This window comes from Muntiacus reevesi, chromosome 9 (genome assembly GCF_963930625.1).
Source record: "Muntiacus reevesi chromosome 9, mMunRee1.1, whole genome shotgun sequence".
Classification (NCBI taxonomy): domain Eukaryota; kingdom Metazoa; phylum Chordata; class Mammalia; order Artiodactyla; family Cervidae; genus Muntiacus; species Muntiacus reevesi.
The window spans coordinates 9,519,617-9,532,878 of NC_089257.1; the positions used below are offsets into that span (position 1 = coordinate 9,519,617).

The 13,262-nt window shown below is 37.4% G+C and overlaps 2 protein-coding genes across 2 annotated transcripts; both read left to right on the forward strand.

Moving 5' to 3' along the window:
• The first annotated feature begins 1,215 nt into the window (after positions 1-1,215).
• LOC136175523 (olfactory receptor 8J2-like) lies at positions 1,216-2,169 on the forward strand. Its single transcript, XM_065945798.1, has one exon. The coding sequence runs from the start codon at positions 1,216-1,218 to the stop codon at positions 2,167-2,169; it is 954 nt and encodes a 317-aa protein (XP_065801870.1).
• A 9,149-nt stretch (positions 2,170-11,318) lies between these two features.
• LOC136175051 (olfactory receptor 8J2-like) lies at positions 11,319-12,272 on the forward strand. Its single transcript, XM_065945362.1, has one exon. It carries the CDS (start codon positions 11,319-11,321, stop codon positions 12,270-12,272), a length of 954 nt encoding a protein of 317 aa, XP_065801434.1.
• The last annotated feature ends 990 nt before the right edge of the window (positions 12,273-13,262 follow it).

Below are 13,262 nucleotides of genomic sequence, written 5' to 3' on the forward strand. Positions count from 1 at the left end.
ATCTCATCAGACATAGAAATAATTAGTGATATACACATTCTGGGACACTCCTGCTGAACAAAGAAATCATTATTCAAAGTGCCTCTCTATGTGCTGGGTGTGGACTACAGTACTATTAAATAATGTTAGACTCTATGATTTCTGTATAGAAGCAAATAAAGCAATCAACCTTTAACAAATCAAAACTGTACATTATCTACTTAAAAAATAATAACGGGCCTTAAGTTATTTAAAGGAAAAGCATACAGCTTTTCTTTAAATAGGAAAAGAAAGAAAAGGTTGCCAAAACAAAATAAAAAGTCTGAGCTGCTAAAAGACAGAGACTAGACAAGAGCAATTTACTTTACAAAAGAAAGGAAATGTGATTTTCAAAAAGCAGATTCAGAATGTCTGAATGATACTAAGAATGAACAGTAGCAGAGTGTAAATTTGCTTGTGGGCAGCTGAATCTGAGGCGTATTGTAATTATTGTTAAGGAAAAAACAGGCTATTGAATACATTTTCCACAGAAATACTAAAATAACCAGTATGATGACAATGTATGAGAGGACGTGAGGGCCTGTAGCAGCTAAGAAAAAAATAACTAGATGTCACTCAAGCTCATCAACTTCTTATAGGTACCTCTCTTTTATTCCAAGAAACACAAACACACAGAGAGGCATGATGTGTACATAAATAAATACCTACACGTATATAGATGCGGTATATTTTCATGTGTGCTAAGTCACTTCAGTCATGTCTGACTCTCTGCAACTCTGTGGACTAAACTGCCAGGCTCCTCTGTCCACAGATTCTCAGGCGAGATTACTGGAGTGCCATTTGCTTCTCCAACATACATATGCATGCAGCATGTTTGTGTGAGATATTAATATAATGTACATATGCATGTAAATGTAAATACATCTCATCATGCAATTTATGTATGTTCATCCAATGTAAACAATATCCTATTGTACATAAACACTTTAATTACTTGGTCAAACAGCTCTAAGATCCTGAAATGGAACTCTGGAGAATTTGTATTGCTAAATTTGATGAAAAGATGAAGAGAAAAGACCATTAAGAAAGTTCTGAAACTTCTAAGTGTTTGTCAACAGAAGTGAACTGATTTTAAGTGAAACACTTAAGGATATGGCAAGTAACAAATATAGAAACCATTTTACAGTCTCTTAATCACTTTCCATTTTCCCCACTAAGCAGAAATCAGCAAAATACATGGCTTCAGGGAATCGCACTCAAGTGACTGAATTCATTCTAATGGGAATCTCAGATATTGCAGAACTCCAGATTCCTCTTTTCTGTGTGTTCCTGGTCATCTATGGACTGACCCTGGCAGGGAACCTGGGAATTGTCGTCCTCACCACCGTGGACTCTCAGCTTCAAACCCCCATGTACTTTTTCCTCAAACACTTGGCTATCATCAATTTGGGCAATTCCTCTGTCATTGCCCTGAAAATGTTGGTTAACTTCTTGGTTACAAAGAAAACCATATCTTACTATGCATGTGCAGCCCAGCTAGGTGGATTCCTAGCTTTTGTTGTGGCTGAGATTTTCCTGCTGGCTGCCATGGCCTGTGACCGCTATGTGGCTGTTTGCAGCCCCCTGCTCTATCTGGTGGTGGTTTGTCCACGGATCTGCCTCCTCCTGGTGGCCCTTATTTACGTCTACAGTCTGACCACGGCACTGACAGTCTCCTCCTGTGTGTTTTCTGTGTCATTCTGCTCGTCCAATGTGATCGACCACTTTTACTGTGACAATGTCCCTTTGTTAGCATTGTCCTGTTCTGATACCTACATTCCAGAAATAGCAGTCTTTACATTTCCAGGGACCAATTTGTTTTTCTCTATGATTGTTGTTCTAACATCCTACTTCAACATCATCCTTGCCATTTTGAGGATACACTCTTCAGAAGGGCGACAAAAAGCCTTTTCCACCTGTGCTTCTCACAAGCTGGCTGTCACCGTGTTCTACGGTACTCTTCTCTTCATGTATTTGCAACCAAGGACCAACCACTCATTAGATACTGATAAGATGGCCTCGGTCTTCTACACCCTGGTGATTCCAATGCTAAACTCCCTCATTTACAGCCTAAGGAACAAGGACGTGAAGAATGCGTTGAAGAGATTCCTGGATAACCCATGTCAGTCATTCAGATTAATGCAAATTTAAAACTACAGCTATCTTCATTTAAGAATTAAATCCTACTAAGTGAAGAGGTTGCAAATTGCTAAAAAAATTCCATTAATATCAATAGAGAAATATTAATCCTTTTCATTCCAACTTCAAGTACCCAATTTTCCCTAATTTAAAAGGCATTAATTATTCAAAGAAAACACACTAATGTAAGTAATACACAATGGGAAGACCCCCAGGGATGGAATGGGGAGGGAGGCAGGAGGGGGGATCAGGATGGGAAACACATGTAAATCCATGGCTGATTCATGTCAATGCGTGGCAAAAACCATTACAATATTGTAAAGTAATTAGTCTCCAACTAATAAAAATAAATGGAAAAAAAAAGAAAATAAATACAATCTAGAATAAAATATATGTTAGAAAAATATTTTTATAGTTTTTGAACAAGAAAGAATAATCCTGATAGTAAGGTGGATTTATGCTGGAATCAATTTTTGGATGGTTGTTAAGAGTCAGATCATCTTCTTTGCCACAGATATGTTGACATTTTGTTTGATTACTACAAGTTTTATTATTTTTTGCGGCATTTTACCTATTAAATTATCAACCTTTTTGAACTCATTGATATCTTGCATCTAACCAAATATATATCACAAAAAATAAAGCTTTCAGACATAAAGAAACAATAAAAATATACTTTTTCAAAAAAAATAATTTGTTGAAACAAATAGGCAAGCACTTCAACCAAGCACCAGTTTTCAAGGAACCAAGATAGAAAAAGGAATTTGTCTGCCAGCTCTCATTTTTATTAGTCAAAGCTTACCCTGTGGGACATCATCACCTGTGATCCCAAGTTATGCTTACTTGAATGCTCAAGTGGTTCCAAAATATTCACGTCCAAACCATTATAACAAAACCTTGTTGGTGGCTAGGGAGGACAGGAAACACAGGACACAGTCATGAAGCAAGGTCTGAGAATACCTGTGAAAGTTAGGAGCGAGGAAAGAACAGCTACAGGGTCTCTCATTCTGTAGCTGCAGCAGAACTAATTATTAAGAGCTGCATCAATACGCGTGCACAAATCTAGTATCTCGGTACTGTTAATTCATTTTTAGTGTTCATAATAAAGCTATAATCATATACCATCGCCTCCTTTCAGCTACCAAAGTTTAACTTATATGACGTTATGAAAAGCTGTTTGAGGTATTGTTGTTGTTGTTGTTTAGTAGCAAAGTCATATTTGACTCTATTGTGATCCCATAGACTGGAGTCTCCCAGTATCTTCTGCCCATGGGATTTTCCAGGCAAAAATACTGGAGTGCACTGCCATTTTCTTTCTACAGGGGATATTTCAAATTCAGGGACTGAACCCAAGCATCCTGCATTGGCTGGTGGATTCTTACCACTGAGCCAGCAGGGCTACAGTTCAGTTCAGTTCAGTCGCTCAGTCGTGTCCGAATCTTTGTGACCCCATGGACTGCAGCACACCAGGCCTCCCTGTCCATCACCAACTCCCGGAATTTATTCAAAACCATGTCCATTGAGTCGGTGATGCCCATCCAACCATCTCATCCTCTGTCGTCCCCTTCTCCTCTTGCCCCCAATCCCTCCCAGCATCAGGGTCTTTTCCAATGAGTCAACTCTTCACATCAGGTGGCCAAAGTACTGGAGTTTCAGCTTAAACATCAGTCCTTCCAGTGAATACCTAGGACTGATCTCCTTTAGGATGGACTGGTTGGATCTCCTTGTAGTCCAAGGGACTCTTAAGAGTCTTCTCCAACATTACAGTTCAAAAGAATCAATTCTTCGGCGCTTAGCTTTCTTCACAGTCCAACTCTCACATCCATACATGACCACTGGAAAAACCATAACCTTGACTAGACGGACCTTTGTTGGCAAAGCAATGTTTCTGCTTTTTAATATGCTATCTAGGTTGGTTATAACTTTCCTTCCAAGGAGTAAGCGTCTTTTAATCTCATGGCTTCAGTCACCATCTGCAGTGATTTTGGAGTCCAAAAAATTAAAGCGAGTCACTGTTTCCACTGTTTCCCCATCTATTTCCCATGAAATGATGGGACCAGATACGATGATCTTAGTTTTCTGAATGTTAAACTTTAAGCCAACTTTTTCACTCTCTTCTTTCACTTTCATCAAGAGGCTTTTTAGTTCCTCTTCACTTTCTGCCATAAGGGTGGTGTCATCTGCATATTTGAGGTTATTGATATTTCTCCCTACAATCTTGATTCCGGCTTGTGCTTCTTCCAGCCCAGCGTTTCTCATGATGTACTCCCCATATAAGTTAAATAAGCAGGGTGACAATATACAGCCTTGACATACTCCTTTTCCTATTTGGAACCAGTCTACTGTTCCATGTCCAGTTGTAACTGTTGCTTCCTGACCTGCATACAGGTTTCTCAAGAGGCAGGTCAGGTGGTCTGGTATTCCCATCTCTTTCAGAATTTTCCACAGTTTATTGTGATCCACATAGTCGAAGGCTTTGGCGTAGTCAATAAAGCAGAAATGGATGTTTTTCTGGAACTCTCTTGCTTTTTTGATGATCTAGTGGATGTTGCCAATTTGATCTCTGGTTCCTCTGCCTTCTCTAAACAAGCTCGCACATCTGGAAGTTCACAGTTCACGTATTGCTGAAGCCTGGCTTGAAGAATTTTGAGCATTACTGTACTAGCGTGTGAGATGAGTGCAATTGTGCGGTAGTTTGAGCATTCTTTGGCATTGCCTTTCTTAGGGATTGGAATGAAAACCTGACCTTTTCCAGTCCTGTGGCCACTGCTGAGTTTTCCAAATTTGCTGGCATATTGAGTGCAGCACTTTCACAGCATCATCTTTCAGGATTGAAATAGTTCAACTAGAATTCCATCACATCCACTGTCTTTGTTTGTAGTGATGCTTCCTAAGGCCCACTTGACTTCACATTCCAGGATGTCTGGCTTTAGGTGAGTGATCACACCATTGTGGTTATCTTGGTCATAAAGATCTTTTTTTGTACAATTCTTCTGTGTATTATTGCCACTTCTTCTTAATACCTCCTGTTTCAGTTAGGTCCATACCATTTCTGTCATTTATTGATCCCATCTTTGCATGAAATGTTCCCTTGGTATCTCTAATTTTCTTGAAGAGATCTCTAGCCTTTCCCATTGTGTTGTTTTCCTCTATTTCTTTGCATTGTTTGCTGAGGAAGGCTTTCTTATCTGTCCTTGCTATTCTTTGGATCTCTGCATTCAAATCAGAATATCTTTCCTTTTCTCCTTTGCTTTTTGCTTCTCTTATTTTCACAGCTATTTGTAAGCCTCCTCAGACAACCATTTTGCCTTTTTACATTTCTTTTCCATGGGGATGGTCTTGATCCCTATCTCCTGTACAATGTCACAAACCTCTGTCCATAGTTCATCAGGCTCTCTGTCTATCAGATCTATTCCCTTAAATCTATTTCTCACTTCCACTGTATAGTCATAAGGGATTTGATTTAGGTCATACCTGAATGTTCTAGTGGTTTTCCCTGCTTTCTTCAGTTTAAGTCTGAATTTGGCAATAATGAGTTCATGATCTGAGCCACAGTTGGCTCCTGGTCTTGTTTTTGCTGACTGTATAGAACTTCTCCATCTTTGGCTGCAAAGACTATAATCAATCTGATTTCGGTGTTGACCATCTGGTGATGTCCATGTGTAGAGTCTTCTCTTGTGTTATTATACATATACATATGTATATAGCAAATCACAAAAATATATAAATATCTTAAATTCACTCATATCAATTTCAAAACTACGTAACTAACAATTATACATATGTACATATATAATATGTATATGGGACTTCCCTGTTGGCTCAGACGGTAAAGCGTCTACCTGCAATGCGGGACCTGGGTTGGAATCCTGATTCAGAAAGATCCCCTGCAGAAGGAAATGGTAGCCCACTCCGGTACTCTTGCCTGGAAAATCCCATGGATGGAGCAGCCTGGTAGGCTACAGTCCATGGAGTTGCAAAGAGTCAGACCTGACTGAACAACTTCACTTTTCTTGTATGTATATAGTGCTTCTCTGGTGGCTCAGTGGTAAAGAATCCTCTTCAGTGCAATGGGTTCGATCCTGGATTAGGAAGACCCACTGGAGATGGAAATGGCAACCTATGCCAGTATTACTGACTGGGAAATACCATGGATGGAGGAGTCTGGTAGGCTACAGTCCATGGGGTCTCAAAAAAGTCAGACACGATTTAGAAAGTAAACAAAACAGCAACATATGTAGGTATAAATGATTTATATATTCAAGAGCAAAGTGCTTAATGCACTTGATTAAAAAAATGAATATGAGTAAACCACAAGGACAATATATACCAAGTTAAATAAGCTGGTCATGAAAGGACAAGTATGAGTGACATCATTTATATCAACCATATAAAATAATTAACACATAGAAGCAGAGAGTGGAAATTGGATTATCAGGGGCAGGGAGACAGGGAAAATGGGATTGCTACCCAATAAGTATAAAGTTTCAGCTATAAAAGGTGATGTAATTCTAGAAATATGTTCTATAACATTGTGCCAATAATTAGTATTAGCATATTGTATATTTAAAAAATTGTTAAGAAGGTAAATCTTATATTTATTGTTCTTACCCCAATAAAACTTAAAAAATTTGGAAGAGTAGAGAAATGTTGTATTAGTCAGTAGTCATTTCCTCTAGGTGAGGTGGATGGAGTGGGATTGAGAGAGGCTGGACTGATGGAAACTAGGCTTACATGTAATTATGTGTTACTTTAAAAAAATGAACCCGGTAAGATAAAACTATGGTTTAATGTGAGTGATCAAATTACAGTGTCCATAATTTCATTTTTCTGCTTATTTATATGTGTGTGCTTCTTATAAATAGTTTGAAAGTGAAATTTTGTGATTCTGTGATAGAAAGTACCTCTTATACAATAAATAGCAGGCTAAAATGAGAGATCATGTTGTCAAATAAAGCATCAATGAAAGTGAAACGTTGTAAAAGAAGTAGTTAACTAAACAACAGCAGTAACATGTATGAGAGCTACACTAAGAATTTCAATTAAAAAATTGATATTCACTGTCTTGACAACCATTCCCACTTTGACTTTATGTTGAAATTATCTGATTTTTTTAATATGCGGCAATTACAGTAGGGTTTATTCTTAACACAAAAATGGAGGCTTTGCAGTTGGTTCTACTTCCAATATTCACATAAGTTGAACATTGGGATCAAAATTCTGTGCTTTCTAGCCACTGGGATTTTCTCCATCCCAGGGCCAGAGACAACACTCTCTGAAAATGTCAGAAGATGTAGAGGTACATTTCAAACCACTCAAAAGATGAAATCACTGTATGCAATAGTTATTGAATGTGACTATCCAAGCAAGCCCCCAAGCTGTCTCCACATTTTCACTCTGGGGGCAGTTTTGCACAGAGACTTGACTATTGAATATTCATTTGTCATTCTTTCCCTGGGGAATCTGACCTGAGCCAGGGGATTCTGGTTCTGCTGTCGAGGAGCTGGGCCATGAACAGACATTTCATTGTGAAGGTCTTCAGGGACTTCAGAATCTTGTATAATTCAGTCACCTGTGGCTCAACAGTAAAGAATTCTCCTGACAGGGAGGAGACACAGGCGATGCAGGTTCTAGCCCTGGGTTGGGAAGATCCCCCGAGGAAGGCATTTTTCTTGCCTGGAGAATGGCACAGACAGAGCAGCCTGGCAGGTTACAGTCTCCAAAGAGCCACAAAGAGCAGACACGACTGAAGCCAGTGGGCACAGCACGTAAGCCAGCTAGCGCGCTTCATACCAGGCTGCAGGAGGGGTCTCGGCAGACCTCTCTTTTCAGGTAGGTCAGTTTAGAAATCTAGTTTATGGCAAATTCTGGAAGAGACAAGCAGGGATATTGGAAACTTACTCAATTCAAATCAGAACTGGCGCTTGTCCTGTGGTTAAGATTCACACTCCAGTGCAGAAGGCATGAGTTCAATTCCTGATTGGGGAAGTAATATCCTGCATGCTTCAGAGCATGGCCAAGGGAAAAAAAAAAGACAAAAAGTAGTGAACTGCAATCAGAATTGAACTCATATCCAGTTTGTTCTCTTTTCAAGTCATTCCCTTCTCAACCTGCTGATTGATTGCAGAGTGGAAGTGCTGGAGATACAGTGTAAGCAGTATTTTCTAGCATTTCCACTGGTAGACTGACCTTTTGCACAGAATAACTAAGTCTGAGTAAGGAATTATATTTTACCTTAATCTATAAAGAAATGTTTTCTGCAGAATTGATGGATGTTTTAGAGGCACACTACACCACATAGGAAACTCTGTGTCTATACAAGATTCTATGTCTCCAAGTAAGATTTATTCCTACCTAATGCCAATAAAAACAAGTTTTTCTTCCCTTCCTATTTTCTGTGTTGCCCGATGTGATAAACCTTCAGATGGAAAGAGTTTTGGTGTCAGCGGTCATTCTCTGTTGCTGGTGGACACTGAGAACTCGTGTTGAGATGCAGTGTCTGTACCTAACACAACCCGTTTAGGATAAATTCCTTAGTCAGAGACCAATGGAGCGGACTCTTGAAATCACATCAGCATCTATTTAAAAAAAATAACTTGCAATGTTATTTTTCATTCACATTTTGAGATAAAGGATTAACATTTGTATTTTTTTAAATTTTATTCACTGAAAATCTGTTACTTTAGAAAATCTACAAAATAGTTTATTTTGAAAATAAATTTGAGAAAACTATTTTTCAAAAATTAAAATAGCTACCATCAGTAGCAAGTTTTAAGTCAGACAAGATTATAAATACATAGGGGCTCTTTTATAGAGACTTTATTTCAGTGACAAGTACTTACCTAAAGAAAAAGCTTTGCATCCTTTATATTTTATGATAAGTGGTAACCAATAATAGACCGTGATGCATATCATGGTCTCCGTTTTAAAAGCTAACCTCACAAATTGAGACTATACAATATTTTCTGTTATTGACACTCTTTTTATTCCTGTTAAATTAAGAGTGAGTTTATTGAATATACTATCTCATCGTGAAACGTGCACTGACTTGCTTTATGTATAGCAAATGGATATTTTGCTTTGAGTGTTGCCCCTACATTTCCCATCAAAAGCTTACTTATGCATTTATTTTAAATGCAGGGGTAGAAGGCAAGAAATAAGGCATAGGTGGTGCAACAATATCAGACCAACTCATTAGACACATATTTGATGTATGGAACAGAGTATCTTTGCTTAATAGAAACAAAAAAGGCAGATGTAAGAGAGGTCAGGTTGTAGGAGAACATATCTGGGTTTGTTTAACTGTAGAGCTAGATACCATCTGTCCCTGTATTTTGAATATGCAAAATTATAATTCACTTAATATTTTCATCTCAACTATAAAATTTCCAGGAAGGGAAAATGAGTTACTGGGACTGAAATAAGAAACCACATTTTAAAAAGTTATTCAAGGGACTTCCCTGGTGGTTTCAGTGATTAAAAATCTGCTTGTCAACACTGGGAACACGGGTTCAACTCCTGGTCTGGGCAGATCCCACATGCCGTGCTGCAATAAGCCCGTGAACCACAGCTACTAAGCCTGTGCTCTAGGGCCTGCATGCTGCAAGTACCGAAGGACGTGTGACTAGTTAAGTTACGTTCATTATTTCCACTTTGTGAGAACTAAGTTTACGTATACAATATCTCATCTAATTTATAATGCATGAAGACACAATTACCTGGTAAAAGTCACACAACTAATAATTGGTGGACTAACAGAAAACCAAAAGACTAATAGACCAAACAAACAAATAAAAATACATAAAAAACTATAAAACCATGTTATTAACTGATATCCTATACAGACACTGAGTAACTTAATTTCACTGAACTTAAATTGTCTCATCAGACCCAAAAAAAAAAAAATTATACCCATCTTCCAGGATGCTTCTGCAAAATAAGGAAATGATTATTTCAAAATACTTCACATACTTCTGGGCACAGAGTATAGATAGAAAGAAAGAAAACAGAGTGAAGTCACTCAGTCATGTCCAACTGTTTGCGAACCCATGGACTATAGTCTGCCAGTCTTCTCCATCCATGGGATTTTCCGGGCAAGGATACTGGAGTGGATTGCCATTTCCTTCTCCAGAGGGAATCGAACCTGGGTTTCCTGCAGAACAGGTAGACTCTTTACCATCTGAGACACCAGGGAAGTGTATACCACATACTAAGTAATGTTAAGCTTTCTATTCATTTATCTATATAAATAAACAAATGGATCAACTTTTCACAAAATCAGAACTGCCCACAGTACACTTTTTAAAAATCAAAATGGACTTTAAACCATTTAAGGAAAAGGGGTATATATTGGAAAGGAAAAAAGAAAAGAGCTGTCACAATTAAACATTAGGGAAGAGTGAGAAATTAGAAGTCAGAATGATAAGACAGGACTAGTTTGTTTTATTTGGCAGAAGAAAAGGAAATGAGATAAAGGAAAGAAGATTCAGAGGAATTTCTCCCTGATGCTAAGGAACAATATTGAAATATAAGGAACAATATTGAAATATAAGACTGCCTGAGTACAGCTGAAGCAGAAGGGGTAATGATTATTAAAGATAAAACTGCGTTACTGAAAGTGTTCCCATAGAAAAATGGAAATTCCTAGAAATGATGGCAAGGGCTGGTCTGACATGATGACCTGTAGGAGCTAAGGAAAAATAACTGGTTATTTTCCTAGTTCATCAACATCTTATAGGTACCTTTCGTTAATCACTGGAAATACCTACACAGAGGCAAATGTATGTGTTTTAAGTATGTATTAATTAAATATGTGCTAATATAATTAATATATTCACATAAATATTAATGCATGGAATAGGAAAATAAAATAATGTGCATTTATTCAAAATAAACCATATCCTGCAGTGAATAATACATTAATATTTTGGTCAAATAGTTATAAGATCCTAAAACAGGTCTCTGCAGAGTTAGTATATGTGAATTTTGTGAAAAGATAGAGAAGAAAACAAGGAAGATCTGAGACTTTTAAGTATTTTTGAAAGAAATAAATTGATTTTAAATGAAACATTTAACAATCTGACATCTAACAGAAAAAAAATGATTTTATCCTCTGTTAATCTCTTTCCATTTTCCCCACTAAGCAGAAATCAGCAAAATACATGGCTGCAGGGAATCACACTCAAGTGACTGAATTCATTCTAATGGGAATCTCAGATCTTGCAGAACTCCAGATTCCTCTTTTCTGTGTGTTCCTGGTCATCTATGGACTGACCCTGGCAGGGAACCTGGGAATCGTCATCCTCACCAGCGTGGACTCTCAGCTTCAAACCCCCATGTACTTTTTCCTCAAGCACTTGGCTATCATCAATTTGGGCAATTCTTCTGTCATTGCCCCCAAAATGTTGGTTAACTTCTTGGTTACGAAGAAAACCATATCTTACTATGCATGTGCAGCCCAGCTAGGTGGATTCATAGCTTTTGTTGTGGCTGAGATTTTCCTGCTGGCTGCCATGGCCTGTGACCGCTATGTGGCTGTTTGCAGCCCCCTGCTCTATCTGGTGGTGGTTTGTCCACGGATCTGCCTCCTCCTGGTGGCCCTTATTTATGTCTACAGTCTGACCACGGCACTGACGGTCTCCTCCTGTGTGTTTTCTGTGTCATTCTGTTCGTCCAATGTGATCGACCACTTTTACTGTGACAATGTCCCTTTGTTAGCATTGTCGTGTTCTGATACCTACATTCCAGAAATAGCAGTCTTTACCTTTTCGGGGACCAATTTGTTTTTCTCTATGATTATTGTTCTGACATCCTACTTCAACATCATCCTTGCCATTTTGAGGATACGCTCTTCAGAAGGACGACAAAAAGCCTTTTCCACCTGTGCTTCTCACATGCTGGCTGTCACTGTGTTCTACGGGACTCTTCTCTTCATGTATTTGCAACCAAGGACCAACCACTCATTAGATACTGATAAGATGGCCTCGGTCTTCTACACCCTGGTGATTCCAATGCTGAACCCCCTCATTTACAGCCTAAGGAACAAGGACGTGAAGGATGCGTTGAAGAGATTCCTGGATAGCCCATGTCAGTCATTCAGATTAATGCAAATTTAAAGCTGCAACTACCTCCAGTTAAACGTTTTATTTGTTCCTGAAAATTTTGCTAAATGATGAAGCAATAAATAAAATCCTGCTAATTTTAAGGAAAAGTCTTAATCCTTTTAATCTTATCATTAAATACTAAATTTTCCATACAAAATGCATTGTGACTAAAAAATATACTAATATAAATAATATAAAATAATTTGAAAATAAGTACTTTAAAAAATAAAATACAAGTAAATAAAAGACTTTCAGAATTTCTAAATATGGAAGATAAAAATGAATGCCTGTAGGAAATTTTTTTGGATGTTTGCTGTGAGTTAGATTATCTTCCTTGTCAAAAATATCTTTTCCTCAACTACTAAAAGTTTCATAATTTTTGTGGTGTTTGCCCATCATTTTATCGAGTTTTTCAACCAATTGTTATTTTGCATTTAAAATAAACTTGTGTCACAGAAAAAAAATAATCTTGTACAGGAAAATAAATGTTGAATACAGGATGCTTAGATATACATGAAAATAGGACTTTTGGCAAAACTGACTAAAAATACATATGAAAGTTTATTCTATTTTTTCATCCTTTATGTTTTGTACATATACATAAAGCAAAATACCAATGTTCAATCAAATGTAAAGTATATAGTTGTTTTTCCTAACATAGCCTCATATTAAAAAGTTTTTGTTATAAAATCATAACAGCAAACACTTCTTTTAGTGAGAGTCAAGTTCATGAATTAATTTTCAAATTTACTCACAAATAAGTAGCTTATTTGAAAACAGAAAAATTTTAGTATATAATGTAAGTTTCTGGTCTTCAGGGACAAAGCCAGTAATAATTTGGTACCATTAGCCTTTAGAATTTTATATTTTATTATTTATAGATATATAAAAGTCCACAGGGAATGTTTGTTTTCTTTTATTACAGTTTTATTTAGCTTCATCAACCTAGGTACTTGCAATCAGAGAAGTTTACTTTCTCGCAGAAAACAATCGTCTTTGAGA